This window comes from Ursus arctos, unplaced genomic scaffold (assembly GCF_023065955.2).
Source record: "Ursus arctos isolate Adak ecotype North America unplaced genomic scaffold, UrsArc2.0 scaffold_110, whole genome shotgun sequence".
Classification (NCBI taxonomy): Eukaryota; Metazoa; Chordata; class Mammalia; order Carnivora; family Ursidae; genus Ursus; species Ursus arctos.
Genome location: NW_026622776.1, coordinates 37,309 through 63,663, shown reverse-complemented (window position 1 = coordinate 63,663; position 26,355 = coordinate 37,309). Strand labels below are relative to the sequence as shown.

General features: G+C 35.2%; 1 protein-coding gene across 1 annotated transcript in view; it reads left to right on the top strand.

The window, feature by feature from the left end:
- Window positions 1-23,260, top strand: part of LOC130543373 (protein shortage in chiasmata 1 ortholog-like) — a gene marked incomplete at its 5' end in the record, with an annotated part of 56,713 nt that extends 33,453 nt beyond the window's left edge. The window contains 9 exons of the mRNA XM_057310235.1: window positions 642-820; window positions 2,272-2,389; window positions 3,030-3,141; window positions 7,615-7,736; window positions 11,907-12,000; window positions 16,421-16,552; window positions 18,183-18,332; window positions 18,997-19,960; window positions 23,160-23,260. Coding sequence (XP_057166218.1) covers window positions 642-820; window positions 2,272-2,389; window positions 3,030-3,141; window positions 7,615-7,736; window positions 11,907-12,000; window positions 16,421-16,552; window positions 18,183-18,332; window positions 18,997-19,960; window positions 23,160-23,260 — 1,972 coding nt within the window. The remainder of the gene's footprint in view (window positions 1-641; window positions 821-2,271; window positions 2,390-3,029; window positions 3,142-7,614; window positions 7,737-11,906; window positions 12,001-16,420; window positions 16,553-18,182; window positions 18,333-18,996; window positions 19,961-23,159) is intronic.
- Window positions 23,261-26,355: the final 3,095 nt, after the last annotated feature.

Below are 26,355 nucleotides of genomic sequence, written 5' to 3'. Positions count from 1 at the left end.
ATTAGGGCCCCTTGCATTTCAGAATGTGAAGTAGTCCACAGATCCTGTTCTTTTAAAAAAATGTATGACCATAGGGGCACCTGGCTGGCTCCGTTGGAAGAGCACACAACTCTTGATCTCGGGGTCATGAGTTTGAGCCCCACATTGGATGTAGAGATTACTTAAAAATAAAATCTTAAAAGGGACACCTGGGTGGCTCAGTCAAACGTCTGCCTGTGGCTCAGGTCATGATCCCAGGGTCCTGGGATCAAGCCCCACATCATCATCGTCATCATCATCGTCGTCGTCGTCATCATCATCATCATCGTAGGGCTCCCTGCTCAGTGGGGAGTCTGCTTCTCCCTCTGCCCCCCCCCCCCGCCTTGGGCTGGCTCTCTCTCTCTCTCTCGAATAAATAAATAAAATCTTTTTTAAAAATCTTTAAAAAAATTTTTTTTTAGTGTATGACCATCAAAAAGAAAGATAAAAAGGAATTAGCACAATTGGAAAACAAATCAACAGAAAATACACCAGTGCCTTTCCAAGATAAGCAGGCACAGACTAGAGAAGAATACAATAGCCAAAAACAGTACTCTTTTGGCCCTCCAAATAATTAATGATGCAAATATAATTCCATTTTCTTGGCTTTGTTTTGTCTTCAGTACAAGTTCCTGTGTGGTTGTACATAATCAATATATTGGATCAGATTTTCCCTGGAGTAACTTCTCATTTGTGGTGGAATACAATTTTGTAGAAAACTCTTGTTGGACTAAACACTGCGAGAAGTTGAACATTCCTCACAAGGTCTTCAAAGTGATTCTTCCAGACACAGTTTTAAAGAGTAAGGATTTAAACTAAAATCCTTCTGTTGTGGTGATAGAATGGAAATTGTCTGTTTTCTACTTCTTATCTGTGGAAAAAGAATGAGCAATGGCATTTAAGGACTTGAGTTCAAGCTCTAACCTCAGCACTCCATGTGACCTTGGGCCAGTTCTTTACCCCTTACTTCATAGTCCTCATTTGAAAAGTAAACTTTACAGTTATATTTGTCTTCATCCCTTTACCTTCTAAATTTTACTTATAATAGCACAATTTATTACCATTATATCTAATCTTCACCTGATACTTCTATGCAATAGTATTTTTATTGAATTTTAGGGGAAAATTCTGTCGTAGTATATTGACTGATTCAGAAAACTGAGTGTGCAAAAAAAATTTTTACACAAACACTTTGAAAAGAGTCTAAAACCACTTTGTATATCATTTGGTTTCTTTGTATTTCTCAGCAACACTTCACATGACTCAGGTTGTGAATTCTCACATTATTAAATTAAAAACCCTGTACACTTTAAGTCCCAATGCATCCCTTTCAATACTTGCCATAAGTTATTTTCTATCCACCTCAAGTCTGAGTGGGAAGTTTGAATTCTGAGATATTCCAATTCAATTCTAAAAATATAGTCACCATAATGATTACTTTGGAATTTTTGATATATAGAAGTAAATGTTAAGTTGATTAAATAAGGGCCCCCAAAAAGATAAAAGATAAGTATCCCAGTTTATATGTAGAGGCTTCTTCCATTCTTTCAAAGATGAACTTAATTGATTCAGCCAGTTCCTTATTTGGAGCATTCACAATCTCTCAATTTTCCACTATTATAGTGTAAGATTTATAGTAGCTCATAAATCTTATTTATTTTTATATACTTGTTCTAAGAAATAAAGTGAGTTGCTGGGTCAAAGGTATACACACATTTATATATTGCCAAATATCCTTCCAGAAATGCTATCTCAATTCATATTTGTGCAGAAAGTATAAGAGAATACTTTCCCCAATATCTTTACTGTGAGTAGGTATTATTATTCTTTTAAGTCTTTGACAGAATTATAGGCATGAAATATTTTATAGCTATATTACAGATAATGTCTTTGATTATCCATATCTTTCAGCTGTGAATTGATCTTGTATAGCCATTCTTTTGTAAGTTGCCTATTAATGTTCTTTGTCCATTTATCTATTGAGGTATTTATTATTTTCCTGTTAACGAATCATATGGTAGTTTTAGTAAGTTCTGTTAATGCTGTTCTATTTTTAGGTGGTAGGATAACATATGGTTTTTATTTTATTCTTCAGACCTTTCTGTATTCTGATTTATGATTTTTTACAATGAATATGTTTTATTTTTGTACTGCTCCTTGAACATACACTTGCTGTTCTCATGTTTAGTAAAAAAGAGAAAGACCTGAAGGATGAGAAAAAGGAGAAATATTTATAAACTTTCTCTTATTCAGGAAGCAACCTGCTGGATAGTTTTGGTGGATTTCTTTTGGAAATTCAGGTTCCATATGTGTTTTTTGCATCTGAAGGACTTCTTAATACTCCAGAAATACTTCAGTTGCTAGAATCCAAGTAAGTTATCGATTTCATAACTTTAGCAAAGGTATATATATCCTAAATGGAAAAACATTGTGCTATATATGTGGCATATTTCTCTCTTATTGAAGCATGAAATTATATCACATAGAAGTAGTTTTCCAGAGAGTCTATGTCAAGTTACACTTCTCTCCCTATAGTACACCATCATAATTACTGAATATTATCTTTTCTGGCAATATATGTCAATCTTGTGAAGAAAAAATATTTCATTATTGTCTAAATTTATATCTTAATTTCATTTCTTTCGTTACCAGCAAATATGAACACTTAATGTGTCTTTTTTTTCCTGTGAGTTTTATGGTCATATCTTTGGGTCATTGATAATATTGAGAATGAGTGTTCTTATTTAGAGGGCTTTAAATATTGCATGGGAAATAGGACTGTGAAGTTCTAAATGAAATACCTAAGGCAATGCACATCTCAACTAATTTGTCATATATACTGAATAAATCATTATTTCATTCCTCAAATTTACAAAGTAGAATAAATTGATGTATGAAAGAAAAAGCACAGTAGTTCAAATAATTTAATATGCAAGAGGACAATACAGCTTTTCTTAAAGAATTTTTCTTAGCCATTTCATTATGTCACCCAAAAATATGGTATTTTATAGGTATAATATCACACTAGTGGAGAGATGCTGCAGTGAGTCGCTGAAACTCTTTGGAGGTACAGAGTGTTATGTAGTGGTGACAATTGATGAACACACTGCCATAATTTTGCAGGTAAAATTATACAGTAAAAAATACAAAGTAAATAGAGTACAATATATATAATTGTGTAGTTTATTATTAGCTTGACTATAGAGAGCTTAACTATAATCCATTAGTGTTTTCTTCCAAAACTTTGCAAATGGACAAGTATTAAAATTATCACTATGGGAAATGACTATTACCAAGCTTCTTTAAGGCCTTGTAATTTTTAACATACTTTGAGGAGACAAAGCAAATATGGAATCTTTAATGTTATGTATTGACCTATTTTAAAATATATTTATAGAATAATTAGTGTTGAAAACCTTAAAAATCAAATCCTAGCCACTATGTTTCTTAAAAGGTGGTAGTATATTAATCCATGATAAGTAATATGGGATTTCCTCTAAGGTAAGTGAGGAGTGCCTATAAGTAAGCCGGTTTAAAAAAAAGAAGAAAGAAAAATTCTCTTTAAAAAATCCCTATAGTTTGGGTTTAAGATGTACAAATTCTTTTTTTTTTTTTTCGGGTTTTTTTTTTTTTATTGATTTTTTATTATATTATGTTAGTCACCATACAGTACATCCCCGGTTTCCGATGTAAGGCTCGATGATTCATTAGTTGTGTATAACACCCAGTGCACCATGCAATATGTGCCCTCCTTACTACCCATCACCGGTCTATCCCATTCCCCCACCCCCCTCCCCTCTGAAGTCCTCAGTTTGTTTCTCATAGTCCATAGTCTCTCATGTTTCATTCCCCCTTCTGATTACCCCCCCTTTCTTTATCCCTTTCTTCCCCTACCGATCATCCTAGTTCTTATGTTCCATAGATGAGAGAAATCATATGATAGTTGTCTTTCTCTGCTTGACTTATTTCACTTAGCATTATCTCCTCCAGTGCTGTCCATGTTGTAGCAAATGTTGAGAACTCGTTCTTTCTGATAGCTGAGTAATATTCCATCGTATATATGGACCACAACTTCTTAATCCAGTCATCTGTTGAAGGGCATCTCGGCTCCTTCCACGATTTAGCTATTGTGGACATTGCTGCTATGAACATTGGGGTGCATATGGCCCTTCTCTTCACTACGTCTGTATCTTTGGGGTAAGTACCCAGTAGTGCAATGGCTGGATCATAGGGTAGTTCAATTTTTAACTTTTTAAGGGACCTCCACACTGTTTTCCAGAGTGGCTGTACCAACTTGCATTCCCACCAACAATGTAGGAGGGATCCCCTTTCTCCACATCCTCTCCAACAATTGCTGTTTCTTGCCTTGTCTATTTTTGCCATTCTAACTGGCGTAAGGTGGTATCTCAGTGTGGTTTTGATTTGAATTTCCTTGATGGCTAATGATTTTGAACATTTTTTCATGTGTCTGTTAGCCATTTGTATGTCTTCATTGGAAAAGTGTCTGTTCATATCTTCTGCCCATTTTTTGATTTGTTTATTTGTTTCTCGCATATTGAGTTTGAGAAGTTCTTTGTAGATCTTGGATACCAGTCCTTTATCTGTAGTGTCATTTGCAAATATATTCTCCCATTCCGTGGGCTGCCTCTTAGTTTTTCTGACTGTTTCCTTGGATGTGCAGAAACTTTTAATCTTGATGAAGTCCCATAAATTCATTTTATCTTTTGTTTCTCTTGCCTTTGGGGATGTGTCATGAAAAAGGTTGCTTTGGCCGATGTCGTAGAGGTTGTTGCCTATGTTCTCCTCTAGAATTTTGATGGATTCCTGTCTCACATCGAGGTCTTTCATCCATTTGGAGTATATCTTTGTGTATGGTGTGAGAGAGTGGTCAAGTTTCATTCTTTTGCATGTAGCTATCCAATTTTCCCAGCACCATTTATTGAAGAGACTGTCTTTTTTCCACTGGATGTTTTTTCCTGCTTTATCAAAGATTAGTTGCCCAAAGAGCCGAGGGTCCATTTCTGGGCTCTCTATTCTGTTCCATTGGTCTATGTGTCTGTTTTTGTGCCAGTACCATGCTGTCTTTGTGATCACAGCTTTGTAGTACAGCTCGAAATCCGGCATTGTGATGCCCCCAGCTTTGTTTTTCCTTTTCAACAGTTCCTTGGAGATTCGGGGCCTTTTCTGTTTCCATACAAATTTAAGGACTGTTTGTTCCAGTTCTTTGAAAAATGTCCTCGGTGTTTTGATCGGGATAGCATTGAAAGTGTAGATTGCTCTGGGTAGCATGGACATTTTAACTATGTTAATTCTTCCGATCCATGAGCATGGAATATCTTTCCATCTTTTTATGTCTTCCTCAATGTCTTTCAAGAGTGATTTATAGTTTCTAGAATATAGGTCCTTTACGTCTCTGGTTAAGTTAAATCCAAGGTAACGTATGGTTTTTGGTGCTATTGTAAATGGGATGGATTCCCTAATTTCTCTTTCTTCGGTGTCGTTATTCGTGTATAGAAATGCAACTGATTTCTGAGCATTGATTTTGTATCCCGCCACGTTACTGAATTGCTCTATAACTTCTAATAGTTTGGGAGTGGATTCTTTTGGGTTTTCCATATAGAGTATCATGTCATCTGCAAAGAGAGACATTTTGACTTCTTCTTTGCCAATTTGAATACCTTTGATCCCTTTTTGTCGTCTGATTGCTGTTGCAAGGACTTCTAGTACTATGTTGAATAATAGTGGCGAGAGTGGGCATCCTTGTCGAGTTCCTGATCTTAAGGGAAAGGCTTCCAGCTTTTCCCCATTGAGAATAATATTTGCAGTAGGCTTTTCATAGATGGCTTTTATGAGATTGAGAAATGTACCTTCTATTCCTACACTCTGAAGGGTTTTAATCAGGAAAGGATGCTGTATTTTGTCAAATGCTTTTTCGGCATCGATTGAGAGGATCATATGGTTCCTGAGTCTTTTCTTGTTGATATGATGTATCACGCTGATTGATTTGCGAATATTGAACCACGCTTGCATCCCAGGTATGAATCCCACTTGATCGTGATGGATAATCCTTTTAATGTACTGTTGGATTCTATTAGCAAGTATCTTGTTGAGGATTTTGGCGTCCATATTCATTAGGGAAATCGGTCTGTAATTCTCCTTTTTGAGGGGGTCTTTGCCTGGTTTGGGGATCAAGGTAATATTGGCCTCATAGAATGAGTTTGGTAGCTTTCCTTCTGTTTCTATTTTTTGAAATAGCTTTAGGAGAATAGGTTATTATTTCTTCTTTGAATGTTTGGTAGAATTCCCCAGGAAAACCGTCCGGGCCTGGAGTTTTGTTATTTGGAAGGTTGTTTATCACTGACTCAATTTCTTCGTAATTAATTGGCCTGTTTAAGATGTACAAATTCTTGACTGAATCTCCCTGATATGTTTGCTTGATTGGAGTACAAATTACAATGAAATTAATTCAGCAGGGTGGAAGTGGGAAGCAGAAACCAAGTTTGATGGTATGGAATATAAATTCGTGGCAAGTATGGTAAAGTAGAAGTCTGATCATGAGCAAATGTTAGCAATCTAAGAATTATATAATGGAAAAACAAAGCTCTGTTTAAAGGTTTCTTAAGAGCTACCATGTCTTACATATTTAAAGCTTTTTAAAAAGATTTTTTTTTATTTATTTGAGAGAGAGAGCACAAGCAGGGGAAGTGGCAGAGGGAGAGGGAGAAGCAGGTGCCCGGCTGAGCAGGGATCCCGATCTGGGGCCCTATCCCAGGACCCTGGGATCATGACCTAAGCCAAGGGCAGATGCTTAACTGGCTAAGCCACCCAGACACCCCTAAAGTTTTTTAAAAAAAAAAAAAAACAATTATTTAGGGAGAAATACCATTTGGGAAACTTTTAATTTTAATTCATAGTTACATAACTTGTTAGAGTAAGACACTTCCTGAATCATTCATTCTATCAAAAATTAATTGTAGACCCAAGTTGAGCTCCGTGCAGCCTGCTTAAGATTCTCTAAGATTCTCTGTTTCCCTCTCCCTCTGCCCCAGCCAACCCCACTTGTGCATGCTTTTTCTCTAAAATAAAATAAAATAAAATAAAATAAAATAGAATGTAACTTTGAAAAAAAAATTAATTGCATTAAAGGAAAAAGAGGATCCTAGACCATTAGAGAGCAATTCCTGAAGTCCATGATGGCTTCTTTATCATCTTCCTTAAATAAGCATTCAGCGCAGATTATCCCATGAGTTTTTAAACATATTTTATGAGTAGCCAAATCCCTGTCTACAAAGGACTTTCCCCAAATAGGGGCAGCATATAGGCTGCTTTCTTCATATCTAGGACTTTGGGAGATTCATGAGCCTTCCTTGCTGAAGCTATCATTTGCTGATTGACATCTACTATAGCTTTTCCCCTACTACTTCCAGTGCGATTTTAATTTTTCCACAAAATGGAAGCCCATACCCATAACTCTTCTCAAGTTGATATATATCATATATATATGATATATATAAAATAGAATATTGAAATATGTTAATAATTTCATAACAACTATTCAACCTAGTGAATCTTTTTATTGTATTTATTTTCTGGTAGGACCTAGAAGAATTGAATTGTGAGAAGGCATCAGACAATATCATTATGAGACTGATGGCATTATCATTCCAATACAGCTACTGTTGGATAATCTTATATACCAAAAAAACATTAAACTCAGAGTAAGTAAACATTTCTTCATCCAAAGTCACGTTTATATTTCTTAAGTTATTTGGTCCTCTTCCTTGAATAAAAGTAGCTATGCAAATTTTCCATTTGCTCATCTAGTTTGCTTTGAGTCAGGGATCTTCGAGGTGGAATCATGCCCATAGGAAAACAAATCAGAATTTTGGAGATGACGTATTTCTGCTGGACATTCTGTGCAAATCAATCTCCTCTAGTTCACTAAGAGTCGCTGCTTTATGTGTTTCACTTTTTATTACTTTTTAGTTCTGGAATTGTCTGTTAAAAGATGCCATTCTTATATCATTTCTCTCTAAAAGCTCATTAAATTTACCAACTAAGTAGCACCTTGCAATTCTTTGTTTCATTGATGTGCTTAACTTAAAAATTACCAAAAATCCATGCCAACATACTGGCTCAAGTTATCATTAAATGCCCCTTCTTCCCTTCATCTCAAAATTTTATGAACCCACAGCTTCCACCTCCTTTTTTAATTCTCTGCAGTCTGACTTTTCTTCCTACGCCTGTACTAATCTTTCTCTCAGGATCACTTCCACCTCCAAAAGTATTTTTATCTTTCTCTGCTCTGAAGTATTGAAGACGTTATCAGTGCTTCCTTACTTGAAGCTCTTCAGTCCCATGACACTTCACAGTTTTGATCTTCTCTCTACTACTCTTTCTCTGTCTTTACCTCTTCTTCCTTGTCCCAGTCTCCAGATACATCTGAATTCTCTTTCTTCTATTCAATCCATTAGAAACCTTACCCACTGCCATCGCTTCGATCAGCATCTTTCTACCTATAATTTTATATTTATATCTGCAGCTTCAGTCTCTCTTTGAAATTCCTGACATGTATTTCTAATTTTCTATTACATATTTCCACCCTGATATTTTATAGGCTCTCAAACTTAACATTTTCCAGGGTGAATTCATTATATTCTCTGTCTCCTCCAAAACAGTGTCTCCTCTTTTCTGCCCTTTGGCTATTTATGACCATTGCCTTTCTTTTAGTCACCAAAATTAGAAAACATATCTTATGGATGTAACCACTAGCCTCTTTAATCTATCCCCTCTCTCCATGTATTACCAACATCTTAGTTCAGATCTTATGTGGACTGTTAAAATAGGCTACCAACTGTTTTCCCACCTCATGGCTCTCCATGTTACCCTCCATAATCTTTCATACATTCAATTAATATTCCCAAAACCAGGCTTTCACTGTTTCACTCTGATAAAAAGCCTTCACTGACTTCCCTATTATCTACTGTATACATACATACTATTCACCCTAATATTCAAAGTCTTCAGAATATAATCCTGACCTATATTTTCAGGCTTAATTTTCACTGTTTTCCATTTCAGCCAGAAGGATTGCTCATTGGTTCACAAACATGGTCCTTACTTTCCCACTTCTACTTTTGCTGATACATTTCTCTCTTTCTACAGTATTCTCTATTTCCAACAACTGATCTGGTGAAATTGTGACTATTTTTCAAAACCTGCCCCCAAATATCACTTTTTCTATTCTATCTTTCCTTAATACCCCCATCTCATGCACACAAATAGTTAATTGTGACCTCTCCATCCTTTGCACTCCTTAGCTTGCTATCTTTTCCTCATCTTTGATATTTATCACATTTTGCTTTGTATTATCATTTTGGAGTACTTGCCCCATGGCACTGCATATTGTTTCATATGATAGATGCTTGGTAAATATTCCTTGATCAAGTGAATGAATCTTTCCCACTAAATTGCAAACTAGTCTCCTTTTTTTTTTTTAAATCTCTACAGTATCACATCACTTATAGTAGAAGTTTTTAAAATATTATTTAGTCTGGTTAGTTTGGCTTCCTTTGGCTCAGGTCACCATCCTGAGGTCCTGGGATTGAGCCCTGTATCGGGCTCCCTACTCAGCATGGAGTCTACTTCTCCCTCTGACCCTCCTCCCGCTCATGCTCTCTCTCTCTCTCAAATAAATAAAATCTTTAAAAATACATTATTTAGTTATTAGAGAAGGTATAGAGATCTTTCCTTATTTGACATTGAATATGTGATGACTTTCCACTTTGATTCCATTTTTGTTTACCTACTGTACCAAGCTCTTTGTATACAATTATTATTATGTGGGGATAAGTATAAGTTAAAATTTAAGAGTCCAAACAGCTTGGTTATTTCTTTTTCTATTAACAACAACCTCTAGCAAGTCATATAACTTTGTTTTTCCTTTCTACCAAAATTGAAAAATAAAAATAATAATTTAGGTCTGAAATCTTCATTTTGAATATTAGTAAAGGCTGTATAGCATTTTAAGCTTGGAACTTGCTTGTACAGCATTTAAGCTTTATCAAGATCTTGGAAGTATCCTATAGATGAAACTGTTTTGGAAAAAAATTTAAGTTGTTCTTAGATTGCTATTCACCTATGTTCCAGAGGTGTAATTGAAATACAGCAAAAAAGAGGGGATTCAAACTTATTTTTACCCAGATTTTCATGGGAAAAAAACCCCAATTATGTAATAGTCTGAGATAATTTTATGTTCAGGATATGAAGTTATTTATTCACAATAAGATGTTATTATAAAATGTAGTTATTTTCAGACTTCTAGGTATCTCAGTTCTATATTTTTAGATGTATGAAACATTTAAGAAGTATCTTAATCAACTGACCAAATGAGGAAAATTCAACATACAAAATAAAATTGCTTGAATTACCTCAGTAGTTCATGCCATTAGTTCCTGTTTAAGAAAATGTATTAGGAATCCCTAAGACTGGGGCGCCTGAGTAGCGCAGTCGTTAAAGCGTCTGCCTTCGGCTCAGGGCGTGATCCCGGCGTACCGGGATCGAGTCCCCCATCGGGGTCCTCTGCTAGGAGCCTGCTTCTTCCTCTCCCACTCCCCCTGCTGTGTTCCCTCTCTCGCTGGCTGTCTCTCTGTCACATAAATAAATAAAATCTTTAAAAAAAAAAAAAAAGGAATCCCTAAGACTACCCCCAAGTTTGATGATTTGATAAGAGGATTCACTGGACTCGGCATGTACTTGTAGTCATGACTATGATTTATTATAGTAAATGCTTACCAAGCAAAATCAGCAAAGGGAAAAGGTACATGGAACAAAATCCAGAGGAAGCTAGAAGGAAGCTTCCAGGAATCTCCTCCTAGTAGAATCACACAGAATGTGCTTAATTTCCACAGGAAAGAGTTGTAAATGTTGTAAAATGTTGTGTACCAGGGAAACTCTCTAGAGACTCAATGCCCAGGGCTTTCACTAAGGACTGGTCATATAGGCACCCTCTGCCTAGCACATATCAAAATTCTAGACTCCCAAGAAAAAAAGCAGGTGTTCAGCAGAAACCACATTGTTTGTACAAACAGTTTAGGCACAGTAAACCGCTCTTGTCAGCCACTCTTATGGAAAAAGCTTGCCTGAGAAAAAAACTAGCAAGAGAAAGGAGAGCCAAGAAATTAAGAGAGCCCTTGTCTCAATGACATAGTTTGAGTCCCTGGATCTAATAATGTCTTCTCCTGGACTTCCTACTAATATGAGCCAATAAATTTCCTTTTGGGGGCTTAGGGTACTTAGTGTGGATAAAGGCAGTAGAAATATCTACCCATAGCTCAAGACTCACATCTGATCTCCTTAATAGCCATAGGGGGGGAAATGCGTTCTTTTAATTGAGATATAATTGACATACCAGATTGTGTAAGTTTAAAGTCTACAACATGCTGATTTGATATATTTATATATTGCAATATATATTAGCTAACAGCTCTATCACATCACGTAATGATTATTTTTTAAGAAGTGTTTTTTCTAACAGTTCAAGAAAAAGACCCAGGGAGGATTCTAGTTATCCTAGCTCTGGTCACATGCTCATATCTGAACCTGTTACTTTGGCCAGGGGTATAGAGTATTTTAGTTGGTGTCAGTCAGATAGCCATCCCTGGAGCCGGTAAGGGCTCTCCCCTCAAACACACTCTCAGCATCCCCTAGATGCAACTGGATTGTTAAAGAATGGAGGGGGGGGGGACCATCTTCTTAAAAGAGTTCTGAGTCTGTCACACAGCTTTATCTTAGCCAGATTATTCTCATAACATGAAATGTGGAAAATGAAATGATCTTCTAATAGGTATCAAATGAGTACAAGTATAGTAATATAATTTTTTTTTTAGGTACCATCTTACAGAAAAAACACTTCATCATCTAGCATTGATTTATGCAGCTTTGGTAACATTTGGGCTAAAATCAGAAGAACTGGATATAAAGGTATTCTTTTCTTAAATGTTTGTTTGTATTTTTCATTAAGCAAAATTAAACTCAGGTGCCCACTGCAAAGAAACATTAAATTAGTAAACTAAAAAATGCTTAAAAGCCTTTAAAGTACAGTTTTCAAATTAATAAATATTCTTTCCACTTAAACTTCTGTTCTAAAAGAAGGGTGCCTTGGGGCACCTGGGTGTCTCTGTTGATTGAGCATCTGCCTTTGGCTCCGGTCATGATCTGGGGGGTCCTGGGATGAAGTCTGCTTCTCCCTCTCCCTCTCCTGCTCCCCCTGCTTGTGCTCTCTCTCTCAAATAAATAAATAAATTTTAAGAAAAATTAAACGCCTTTTATAAATTTATAGTCATATTTTATCTCTTAATTACCTCTTGGCAGGATATGAATAAAAGTAAATACCCATTGATGAAAAATGTTCACTTAAGGAACATATACTCTTTTTATCTGCTGTAGTGATCTCTAACCAGTGTCCTTTCTTGGTTCTTTTTTCCATGTCCCACTATGAAATTTAGACATGCCCCCAAATTCAGGGCTCAGTCCTCTTCTGTTACCACTGTACTCTTTCCTTAATAAATTCAGAATTCCCACAAATTTAGCTTTCATTTCTGAGTACAATCCTTAAAATTTTCCTGGCTTTTCTTAAGATCTGCACCGATATTCTAGCATTGTACTGGGAATCTCCACATGAATATCCCACAGGTGCCTCAAACTCTGCATGTCCAAAACACAACTTCTCATCCTCCCCACACTTAGTTTATGGGATTCCTACTGTAACCTAATCAGTAGCTGCAGTGTCTCCAGAATACCTCTCTCCATTCTCCTCCCACTGCTTTTTCCCAAATTCAGGCCTTCACCTCTCTTTTGGAGTTTTAAAGCAACTTCTGACTAATCTACTTATTTCTAGTCATCCTCCTTTGATGCATCATATACATTGACATCAATTACATTTCTGAAATACAGCTCTGAACATTTCACTTCCTGAACTCTAAGCCCCTGAAAGAAAGGAAACATGTTTGTCTTCATATTCCTGGCACCCAGCACAGTACCAAGTATGTAGTAGGCTCTTGATAAATACGTGTTGTTAAACTGAATTTTCTTGCTCAAAAGACCTTCCGTAGCTTCCTACTTGGTTCAAAATAGAGATCAAACTTAGCTGGATTCAAACTTCATGATTTGGCCGCTAGTAATTCTTCTTTTAGCATCATTCTACTCACCGTTTCCTGAATATGTTCACACTATCACAGTTCAGCCCATGCACAAACATGTCATCCCAGCCTGTCTCCCTCTTCCTCTTACTGCTAGCCTTTAGAGTTCTCTTTTGTTGCCCCACTCAAACACTATCTCCTTTAAGAAATGTGCCCCAAGTATGTTCTCTCAGGATAAACCTCTCCTCCCATTCTCCCAAGAGCACTTCATACCTTTATTGTAGCATGACATAGTCATTCATATACCTTCCCCCCTGGAGGGTAAGAAGCAGACCCTTTTTCTTTGAAAAAATGTATAGCATCCAGCACAGTGCTTTGTACACAGTAAAAATGTTCAACAAACATCTACTGAATAGAATTAAATCAAAGCACAACCTGTTAAGAAAATTAACAAATGATCTATTTGAAGTAGAATCCTGATCACTTTGAGCCTGTGATACATATTAAACATTGAAATAAAATTCTTAGAAAAGTTATCAATGAATGGCAAATATAAGTTTTTTCCCTTTACCCATTCAAGCATGGTTTCACCACTTAACCAGCCTCTTTTCAGGTAATGGTAAGCAGTTAAATGCAAAATATACTTCAAAGAATCATTTTACTCCTCTATACATGGGTTATATGATACCAGTGAGCAATTCTATATTCAGGTACAGTGATACGGCCCATAGAGGACATGTTCCAAAGAAGGCATTTAGGGATGACACAGGAAGTATGCCCAGGCATAATCCATTCCAAACAAAAGTCTGCTCCCACCTGGATCAAACTATTCCAAAAGCTTTTCAAGTTATACATAATAATCTTAAAAGTAGGTCAGTTTTTCCATAGAATTTGAGAAACAAATACCAATTTGCTCTATTATCAATATGTCACCAGTACTCAAGCCTCCTATTCTTCTGACTTGATGACATTACCACCTTAAAGGAGGTTCCCTAGACTCATATTATTTTAGAGTATATTTTTGCTTTACTTTACCATTTTTAGTAATAAGGCTTTGGGCCTGTATGGATTTAAAAAAATTTTTTCAGGCATCTGAAGAGTCTAGCCATAAAGGAAGCATTAGGAAGTTTAAGTACATTTTCTTAAACTAAAAGAAAATACTGCTAGTAGCATTATGCTATATTTTATTCTAATGTCAAAAAAAGTTCTATAAATTTTTTATGAACTCCTTTTGCAGAAAAATGCATAGATAAACATATATGCAAAATTTTGAAAATAATGTTAGGAGGTTCCTGAATCTCCCATAGTCTAGCCATGAGCTCCAGAATCCTTGTCCTGATAAATTAAGGTAATATTCATTACCATCACCATAAAATTTTGCCTTTTTATATTTAAATAGAAGTGTCAGATCTTCTTAAAACATCCAAAACTGCAATAAAACTAATTTGGAATCAAACTGTTATTTCTGTGCACTCTATACATATTTGGGGTGCCTGGGTGACTCAGTCAGTTAAGCAACTGACTTGATTTCAGCTCAGGTCATGATCTCAGGGTCGTCAGACTGAGTCTGAGTTGAGCCCTAGTCAGGCTCCCCACTCCACTGGGGATGGAGCCTGCTTAAGATTCTCTCTTTCCCTCTCACTCTGCCCCTCCCCCCACAGTGCTTGCTCTCTCTCAAAAAAAGAAAGAAAGAAAGAAAGAAAGAAAGAAAGAAAGAAAGAAAGAAAGAAAGAAAGAAAGAAAGAATTTGTGCATATTTAATATAATTTAAAGAAAATCTTTCTTTAGAATACATGTACTCCCCAGGTATGTACTAATAGGTTTGCATTTGTTACCCTGTGAGAGAAAAAAATTGTCATAATTATTTATGAGGTTTGTACAGTCTTTGTTTCTTGAATTTTCACTACAGGACAGGATGTTTATATTTCTAAGATATGATTGTTTAAGGCAGTGTTCCCTATTCACATTAAACTGCTAACCCATGGACTGGGGTGCCTGGGTGGTGCAGTTGGTTGCACCACTGACTCTTGGTTTGGGCTCCACTCCTGATCTCAGGGTCTTGAGATTGAACCCCCCCCACCCCCGTCGGGCTCCTCACTTAGCACGGAGTCTGCTTAGGACTCTCTCTCCCTCTCCCTCTGCCTCTTCCCCACCCCCTTCTCTCTCTAAAATACATAAATATATCTTTAAAATAAAAAAAAACCCTGCTAACCCATGGACTATATTTCCTTCAACTGAATCTAAAAGATGAAGAAGATAAAAATAGAACTGAAAGCAGAAGAAAAAGGCTGGCATTTCGAAAGAGAGAAGGGCATGGAGGAAAACACAAGTGACAGGAAGTAGGAGATACTAAGAAACTTTTTTTAGAGTTAAGTTTAACACACACATAAGCCAATATGGTATGAACAATTCCCAAAATATTCTAAATTAAAACTTTTTTTCTTTTTGCAGGTGTCTGGATGGCTCAGTTGGTTAAGCGTCTGCCTTCAGCTCAGGTCATGATCCCAGGGTCCTGGGATAAAGCCCTGCAGTGGGCTCCCTTCTCCTTCTCCCTCACCCTGCTGGTGCTCTCTCTCTGTCAAATAAATAAATAAAATCTTTAAAAAACCCAACTTTTTTCTTTTTGAATACAGTCAAATTCATCTGTAAATATCCTTTATCTTTAAATGTTGTTTTGAAAAATCTTACACTATGTTTTTTAAATTCTTACTTTTTTAAAAAGATTGTATTTATTTATTTGACAGAGAGAGTGCGTTAGCACAAGCAAGGGGAGCAGCAGGCAGAGGGAGAGGGAAAAGCAGGCTCCCCATGGATCAGGGAGCCCAATCCCCAATTCGATCCCAGGACTCCGGGATCATGACCTGAGCCAAAGGCAAACGCCTAACCGACAGAGCCACCCAGTCTCCCCTTAAATTCTTATTTTTGAGAACTATTAATTTGGAAAAAACCAAAATATTAAATATTATTGACATCCAAATTGCAAATAAATTTATTAATAAATACAAAATGGAAGTGAAGAAATTTAGCTCCAAAAATTGGAAAACTATAAGGATATCATATTTAAAGAAGGAAAGAAAATTGCTTATCCTCACAAATAAAATATGCTGGATTTCACATAGACATTTTAATAAATTATATCTAAAATTGTATTCAAAGATTAAAATCTGCTGGGGGTTTTTTCTTCTAATTACAAATAATTCTTGAATGATATATTTTGCTTCCTAAAATTTTCTATAATCTAACATATAAAAAATATATTTTAGCTTATAATTGCCCCAGGAGTGGAAGAGGCTGCACTGATAATTCGGCAAATTGCTGATCACAATTTAATGACCTCGAAGAGAGATCCTCATGAATGGTTGGATAAATCTTGGCTTGACGTTTCACCATCTAAGGTTCATTTCCTAAATATGTAAATTAGATATTTGCAAAGCAAATATAAATACATGTACTTGAGTTCTCTTTTTGGTAGCATATTTTTGTCCTATAATGTTTGCATGAGCATATATAGCAGTAAACATAATGTACAACATTTATTTAGATCATTTTCCAGAATCGTGTATTTTTCAACTTCACAGAAGTACTTTAATGAGATCTTTTATAATGAACTATCAATCAAGTGTATTATAGGGTGATATAATGACTTCAGTGCCTAATATTTTCAAAACATAACTGTTTTCTAGTTCCTAAATTTAAACATTTAAGAGTAGTAAATATGAGACTAGCAAAATTCCACCATTCCATTTTGCCAGTTACATAATTGAAGCTGAAAGTAGAATCGTAAAATATTTGTAAGACTGAATAGTAAATTTTTAGAAATTCCTTTTGTTTAAGCATAAATATTTCCAAGTTCTCATACCAACCGAGTATCTCTGTTACCTTTATTTTTTTTTATATATTCAAATCATGAAAACATAAAAAAGGAATAATGAAGCTTTTTACATACTAACATGGAATGATCTTTAAGATATATTACATGAAAAATGAAGTTGCAGCATAGAGCTTGTAATCTACCACTTGTGTAAAACAAGGGGAAATTAATATTTATATGTGTTTGTAAATGAATAAAACATCTGTGGAAGGATACCAAGAAATGATAACATTAGTTATCTCCAGAGAGGAGAACTGGGATAATGGGGTGAGGATGAGAGTTTTTACTGCATAACTTTTAGTACCTTTTGAATTTTGAACCATGTGACTATTTTACCAATTTAAAAAATAAAATTATAAAGCAAATAAGTTAAATAAAATATTAACGTATTCATATACATTCATCATTCATATATTCATATATATTACATTACAGAATTTTTATATGCCTAAACAGAACATAATACTATTGGCAAATATGGGTATAATTAATTAATTATGGGATGTATGTATGTATGTGCAGTTTCCATCTTACCAAGTTATGTCTAATCTACTCACATGTCTGTTATTTGGTAAAATCAAAGAGGGTGCAAAAAGCCAGTGTAACCCAGAAAGAAAAGGAAATATAGTAATAGTAAAACATGGCTGCTATATTCCTAGACTTGCGTGAGATCTTTCTGAAAACACACATTTTTAGACCATCAAGGTCAGTTCTGGCCGACAGAAGTTCTTCCTACACTCTTCACAGCAAGGCTTTCCTGAAAGTATCATAAACATGGTTTATCATAAACGTGGTTCATCTTAATCAAATAGTGAAAGTAGTATATGGCCTACAAAGAGAGAGCTAAAGAAAACTTGAGGTATAAAAGTCCCCTAAAATGTTTCTCATTAGAAAATCTACCATTAGGTGAAACAATTATCATTCAAAGGGGATGAACTGTAAGAAATTTTTTTGGATGAGTGATTAAAATGAATGAACTTTAAGATCTTTCTCAATTCTGAGAGCATATGAATCTTAACTGCCAAAGAAGTTCCTTTCCCTACTAGCCATACTTTTCCCCAAGCATCTCAAATTGAGTGATAGATGCAATGACAAAAATTTTAAACTGCTAGATTTTCAAAGGTGGCTGATTATTCCTTTAAACTCTTTTCTAGGAAGAAATGTACTTACTTGATTTTCCATGTATTAACCCATTGGTGGCTCAGCTCATGTTAAACAAAGGCCCTTCACTGCACTGGATATTATTAGCAACTCTGTGTCAACTTCAGGAGCTTTTACCTGAAGTTCCAGAAAAAGTGTTAAAGGTTAGTTATTTGAATTCCATCATCTTATATGAGTTTATTTCCTTTCCATTTGAGTACTGATTCTTACCATAGCGGTTTTCAAAAGGAAGGTATCCAAATTTAATTGTTTGGGACTTCATGTAGCAAAGAAATAATTTAGTTGAACTAAATTTCAAATAGAATTCTCATTGGCTGTCAATCACATTATACATTTTAAAGCTCTTATACAGATAATTCAGTACAGTTTATCACACTTTAAATTATTTTGACATGTTATCGTGTCCACAAGTACGTGATCACACACTCTATTCATATGTGCTTACAATCCTGATGTCCTTCATTACAGTAGTAAAGAAAACTTTAGCCTTATTGGTAAAAATTTTAAATTTTTATCAAGCAGATGGTATTCATGTATAACTTGTGTAACTAAAAATTCTATTACAAGTGATTAGAAAATGGGTTTTCTAATTATAATAAATTTTTCTTTTAATGGAGCCTAATTATGTTATGTTCTTATGACATGGATCACTATAATACCCTACTTATTTATATTTTGCTTTCTTTACATATATATATAAGCATTGTTATTTATCTTTACTTGACTGATGTATATATTGTATTTATTTATATTACTTGACTGATGTTTATATTGTATTTGTATTATATTAATTTTTAAAATTTTTAGCATTTTTGTAGCATCACTTCCTTATTCAAGATTAGTTCTTCTTCCATAACAAACTCATCTCAAAGTCCATCACCTCAGGAAAATGGGAATCAGACTAGTACCTTTACCTCCCAGAACTCAGCTTGTGACTCTTCAAACTCTGTCTTTCAAGAACATAATGAGTATTACCACTATTCAGACATAGGAGAGACAGTGCATGGAGACACAAACAGCACTTTAAACTATAACTCTTCCCTTATGGAACTAAGAGAAATGCCATGCATTTTACCACCTGTGACTTCTTATAATCAGGCCAGCCACTGGAAGGACTCCAGTTGTAACCCTAACATAGTGCATAACCCTTTCCTGATTAATACAGAATCAAGGAATGTGGCTGGTAACTCCTTTCAAAACCAAAATGATTCAGAGTCAGGTGTCTTTTATTTGGATCTAACACAAATGAACTGTGAAAACATAATATCACCAATTGACACTCAGAAGAGAGTTGCCCCTAATTTTATAAATTACAAGAAAAAAGGAACACATGATGCAAAAGGACCTATAAATATAGAAGTGTCTGCCCCTAACTTTTCACTAGAAGGCTCCCCATCTCCTCTTCCCTGGAACTTTAAGAAAAATGTATGGGAACAGCAGAATCACTCATTCAACTTAGAATATGATGCAGGGGAGACTACATGTGACAAATGGTACTCTCAGAAAGATAATTTAATCACTAATCAGCAAAAATGTCTATCGGATGAGTTAGAAGGCTTCATATGTGAAAGTTCAAATGCTGGGACTAAAAAGACCTTCTGGAAAGAATTACCATCTGTCCCCAGTTTGGATTTATTTTGTGCTTCCGATCCTAATGTAAATCAAAAAGAATTCAGCAGTCTTCGTTTCCACCAAAGAGCTGGAAAATGTTCAGGACAGAAAAGGCACTCTGAATCCTCACCTAACTCAGGAGGCATGAAATCGTTACCAGGTAACACTATCTAACGTTAATAAAACTGCTCACATATGTAATTTTTTTAAGTTTATTTATTCTTTTAGCAATCTCTACACCAAGTGTGGGGCTCAAACTCATGACCCCAAGATAAAGAGTCACATGCCCTCCCAACATGAGCCACCCAGGCACCCCTTGCAGATGTTTTAAAAGATAGAATCATCTCTAAATTTTTTTTAAACGTTTGTTTTAATTACTATACTTAAAGAATCTTCAATAACTTTGGGGTCAAAAAGAAAATCAAAATTCTAATTATAGACATCTAGGAAAATAAATGCAAATAAAATATGTCAAATCCTTGTAGCTTTAGATGAACTAAGCGTTCAATTTAAGAAGTTAAAAATAAAACCTCAGAACAGTCTAAGTAAAGCTGAAGACTAAAATTAGCAAAGATTAAACTGAGAAATCAGTGAATTAGAAAATTAGCTTCTTTGGCAGGCAGGAATATTTAATGGGCTAACATTTATTAAGAGCTTATTATAGGTCAGGTGCCCATCTAGGCCCTTTATGTGGATTATTGAATTCTGACAATACTATTAAATAGATACTACTATTAGCTCTACAATCGATGTTTCTGAACACTTAATCCTATCAATTTTTAAAAGGACAATTTTCTCTTTTCTAGTAATGATACCTCTTGTACCTTTATTTTCTATGTCATTTCTTATTACATTGGCTTGAACATCTATAACAAAATATTAAGTTCTAATAGCCATACAAATGTAGACTTACCATGATAGGGAAAAATAATAATAAAAAAGGGAGAAGCTTAAGCTTCAAAGCTCCTTTTTTGCATAGGCCCTTTTGTGAGGCTTGAGAGGGGCCCAGAAAATCCTGTATTCTTTGTTTTGTTAAAAGAGGACCTCCCCAAATACCATATGATCTTACCCATATGTGGATTTAAGAAACAAAACAAATGAACAAAGAAAAAAAAGAGACAAACCAAGAAACATACCCTTAACTATAGAGAACAAACTGATGGTCACCAGAGAGGAGGTGGGTGAGGGGATGGGTGAAATAGCGGATGGGGATTAAAGAGTGCACTTGCCATGATAAGCACTGAGTAATACATAGATTTGTTGAATCACCTGAAACTAATATAACACTGTATGTTAACTATACTGGGATTAAATAACAATAATAAAGAAAGAAAAAAGAAAATAAAAGAGGACCTCCCAACCTGTACAGTTGACCCTTGAACAACACAGGTTTGAAATGCATGGGGCTCCTTATACACGGAGTTTTTGATAAATACAATATGGTACTATAAATGTATTTTCTCTTCCTTATGATTTCTTAGTAACATTTCTTTTCTCTAGCTTACTTCTTTGTAAGAACACAGTATATAGTACATATAACAAACAAAATATGTTAGTTGACTGTTTATGTTATCAGTAAGACTTCCAGTCTACAGTAGGCTCTTAGTAGTTAAGTATTAGAGAAATCAAAAGTTATATATAGAATTTTGAGATGCCTGGCTGGCTCAGTCAGTGGTGCATGTGACTCTTGATCTCAGGGCCATGAGTTTGTGCCCCATGCTGGATGCAGAGCTTACTTTAAAAAAAGTTATATATAGATTTTTGAGTAGGGGGAAAGAGTCAGCATCCCTAACGTCCACATTGTTCAAGGATCAACTGTATAAACCCCAGGACTCACAAAACTTGGATTTGGTCCTTTTTAATAGTCATAATTTGTTTTGTTCCTGATCTTAATGGGAAATATTCTATCCCTAGTTTTGTAAACTTTTGTGAGGAATAGATGCCAAATTTTATCCAAACTTTTTTTGGTAGCTATTGGGGAAAATCAAACATGTTTTCTCCACTGATCCATTAAGGTCAAGGATTATATTAACAGGTTTACTAATATTAAATCATTCTTATTATTCTTTAATAAACAATTGGCTTTTGAAGAGTGATTCTTTTAATATGCTGTTGTATATGGTTACTAATATTTATGATTTTCATATCTATATTCATAATGCAGTTAATCTATTGTGTTCTTTACTTGTGCTCTGTCACATTTTGACATGTTTATTCCAGCTTCATAAATGAACTGCATTAAAAATTCCATTTTTTTTCATCTTGAACCAAATCAAGCATGTGAATTACTACTATATGTTCTTGAACATAGGGCATCCCAATGTATAAGATAATCCTCCCACTTTCTTAATGAGAAGATCTCAGAAATTATTTCTAATAACTTTTAATATTTAAGCTTTTGGGGATATGGATGGAATAGTCAAATGTCTACTTACATTTTAATTCATTAACTTAGTTATAAATATATTTTTAAATATTTTATTAGATAAATAATGTTAGTTTAGAAATATTGCTTTTTTCCACTTTCAGACTTCTTCCATAAAATAATCTTATTCAAACAGTTCACATGAATCTTTGATACTAGTATCATTATCACTATGGAAACTTTTGACATTTTTACTGTTGTTTCCCATAGCATATCATTACCTGCATTGTTTAAGATATAACACTTTTAGAATTCATATTAATGCAGGGTTAGACAATTTACCCAAAGCCATTGGCATAATCCCAAGATAATTTTCCATTTGTCTTATAGATGTGTATTGTGACCTCTATGTTAAAAATTACCTACTATACTGCTTTCTAAATTTGCTTATAATGGCATCCAACTCTTATAATTATGAGATTATATTCCCAGGAATAATTACTAAAAGTTTTAAATATTTTAGCCTCCTTTTTTACTGATTTAATTAACTAACCTCTATAAGAATCCAAATCTAGGATATTTCAGGCTAGTGTGTCATATATAATACAGCCATAGAAAGTGAGTCCATACATGATCACCACCTATCATATATCAGAGCTCAGGATAAATTCCACAACATTACAGATAGGAGGTAAAGAACAGGCTTAATGAGGGAAAACTTAAATGAAGGAATCTTAAATCCAGGGCGATTTAATTATTTGTGCAAAGCATGAGCATACGAATATGTGTACATGACACTAATTAGTATTGGGCCATTTAGTACAAGTGCATTTATGCTAAAAATGTAATTTTTATAGTCATTTTATCTCAGTTTGGAAATTTTAACACTTTGTAGATAGATGAAGAGATAGGATGCACCAGAATAGCTGGAAAAAATGGCTACACTTTATTATTGTCAGAAATAAAATGGTTTTCCTTTTTCTCCTTTTAACAGATTTCATGTGCTCACAACTACCAAAATTCAAAAAACGACGTCTAGTGTATGAAAAAGTCCCTGGTAGAGTTGATGGACAAACTCGTCTGAGGTTTTTTTGAAAGAAAGGATAATGTTCTGTGCCACATTCCTTTGTTTTTGATGAAAATCTAGTAACAAAATGATTAGGTTTGCTCATTCATTAAAGAAAATACAGTTGTTAGATGTTCTTGGTGTTTCCATATTAAATTTTCAAAATATATATTCTGTCCTCTTGTGTGCATCTTTGTATGTAAAATATTCTAATTGGCATAATTGTCGTAAGATCCAAATATCTTCCAGATTCACCTGAACATTGCAAGCCTTTTTTTTTAAAGCAGTAGATACAATATATACATTTAGAGCAATAGCAGTATATACAGTATTGTGTGTGTGTGTGTGTGTGTGTGTGTGTGTATAGAAGGGTTATTTAGTTGTCTTCGGAAGGGCTCACTGCTTCCCACCTTTCCTCCAGCAAGCCTTTTAAAATAAGTCCCCATCTCTGTCTGACCCTTTAAGTCAAGAAGTGAAGATCACTAGACTCAATTCTCCGATCGCCAAGAAAGTTAAAATCTAGGCAAAGTTGAAGTCAGAGAACTTCCCATTTATTTTTTTTAAGATTTATTTATTTGAGAGAGAGCATGCACAAAGGGAGAGTGAGAGGGAGAAGCCAACTCCCCGCTGAGCAGAGAGCCAGATGTGGGACTTGATCCCAGGACTGTGAGATCATGACCTGAGTCGAAGACAGACCCCTCACCAACTGAGCCACCCAGGCACCAGAGAAGTTCCCATTTAAAGTGTTGCCTTCAGGGATGCTTGACTGGCTCAGTCGGAGGAGTGTGCAACTCTTGATCCTGGGGTCATTAGTTTCCTAAGCCCCACACTGGGTGTAGAGATTATATAAATACATACATATATAAATACTTAAAAAAAAATAAAGTGTTGCCTTCATAAGTAAAAATTTAAAACAAATCACTAAGAAAATATTTGCAACCTACATAATAAAAAAAAAATTACATTCCTAATATACAAAGAATCCTACAAATTGATAGGAAGAAGACAACCTAATAGAAGAGTGGGCAAAATACATGAACAGATATTATACTGAAGAAACAAAAATAGCCAATAAACATTTGAAATTATATGTAGCTTCATTACTCATCAGGCAAATGCAAAGGAAAACAGATCACCTATCAGGTCAGCAAAATTTTTGAAAATTAGTAATATTCAATGTCAACATATTGAAGAAAGAACACTTTCTTACACTGTTGGTACAACATTTTTGGAGGATAGTTTATATTTTTTTAATGGATGGTTGTAGGTTTCTAATTACTCTGGTATTTATATTCCATTATTTTTTAAAGATTTAATTTTTAAAATGTCACAATTTCTAATAAAGTTATATTCTTTGCAACTATTCGGTTATTAACAAAACTTTTATATGTCACCTCTAAAATGGAGGTATTGGGTTTTTGACATTATTGTAGGTGGTACACCAGCAAAAATGTTTGAAGACCACAAGCATACTCTTCTTTCCTGGCTTCTGAAATTATCACCCGATTACTACCAAAATTGACCTGTACTTTCTTAGATCCAAGAGGCACGCAGACATCACCCTACTTGACTCCTCTTCAGTGTCTGATACTGTTAATCATGCCCTCCTTTTTGAAACAGGCTTAACACCACCTCTTACTTTCCTCCTCCTACTCTCCTCTTGCTATTATACTTTTATTTATAGGATGTTTGGTTTTGCTTGGGTATGTAGCGGGTGGAGACTTTAAAGAGAAACTATTTCCGGAAATCTAGTTGGAATTTCTGTTCTACATAAAGTTTTGGCAGGATAGCTTCTAAACTAAGGTAAGGCTAAGGCTTCTCAGCTTGCAGATCTCCTTCATCCTGCCTTTAATCAGCTTCCAGAGGAAAGGAGTTTCTTCATAGGCCATCAACTGCAGCAAGCCTTGAGGCTAGGCTATCAACACTCGTGTCCCTGCTTCCTCATCAAATGGAGTGGAAGTATCTGAGTCCTCCTGTGGGCATTTCTCAATGGTGCTTGCTGTTTAAGGACACATTCTGCCTGGGCCTAGAACAGCCTTTGTCAGAGGTATTGGGAAGCAAGTCTTGTGTTAGAGGAGTCTGGGAACAATGGATAATGTAAGTGAGCTCTGCTTCAGCAGAGCACTCCCTGGGAGCCATGGTCACATGACAGGTTGGGGTGATCCATAGAAACCCAAAGGGTCTGGTTGGGCCCTTGTTAGGAGACCAAAAGTGTCAGTCCAGCCTCCAAGATCCTCTTCCAAACACCCCATCACAAGGAATTATTTGGAACAGACTCAACTTCTTCCACCCTCTTATTTTTTGTGGTAACACCTAACATAAGATCAACCCTCTTAGTAAATTTTTCAGAATATAATACAATATGCTAACCATGGGCACTATGCTGTAGAGTAGATCTCTAGGACTTGCTTATCTTATATAAGTGAAAATGAGTTTTTTAATGGAGATTTTTAAAAATGCTTATTGTGTTAAGATGGAGAATGGACCATGTTTAAATGTTGACAGAAAAGATCCAATAAAGTATTTGAAGATAAAGGAGAAAGGATAATTGATAGTGTGATTTCAGAGAAGGTGAAAGAGATCCAGAGAACAAATAGCAGGGTTAGAAGAGACACTTGAATTTTGATTGAATGGAAGAGATTCAGATCACTTAGATTTAGAAGTTTAGTGGCCAGAAGTTAAGGGAGTTTCCACATGATGGCTTCTATTTTCTCTATATAGTAACACTAATTAGGCTAACAGATATTTTCATTTATTTATTTATGGATTTATACAATTTTCAAAGTGTAAATGTCGCCAGAAATTGAGATGTTTCTGCAAGTTATACATATATATATTGTGTGTACACAATATATATATATAAAATTTCTTTTACAAAGTTCTACAAGGACTTTTTTTTTTTTTTTAAAGATTTTATTTATTTGACAGAGATAGAGACAGCCAGTGAGAGAGGGAACACAAGCAGGGGGAGTGGGAGAGGAAGAAGCAGGCTCATAGCTGAGGAGCCTGATGTGGGGCCCGATCCCACAACGCCGGGATCACGCCCTGAGCCGAAGGCAGACGCTTAACCGCTGTGCCACCCAGGCGCCCCTCTACAAGGACTTTTAAGAAAAAATTTCACTTC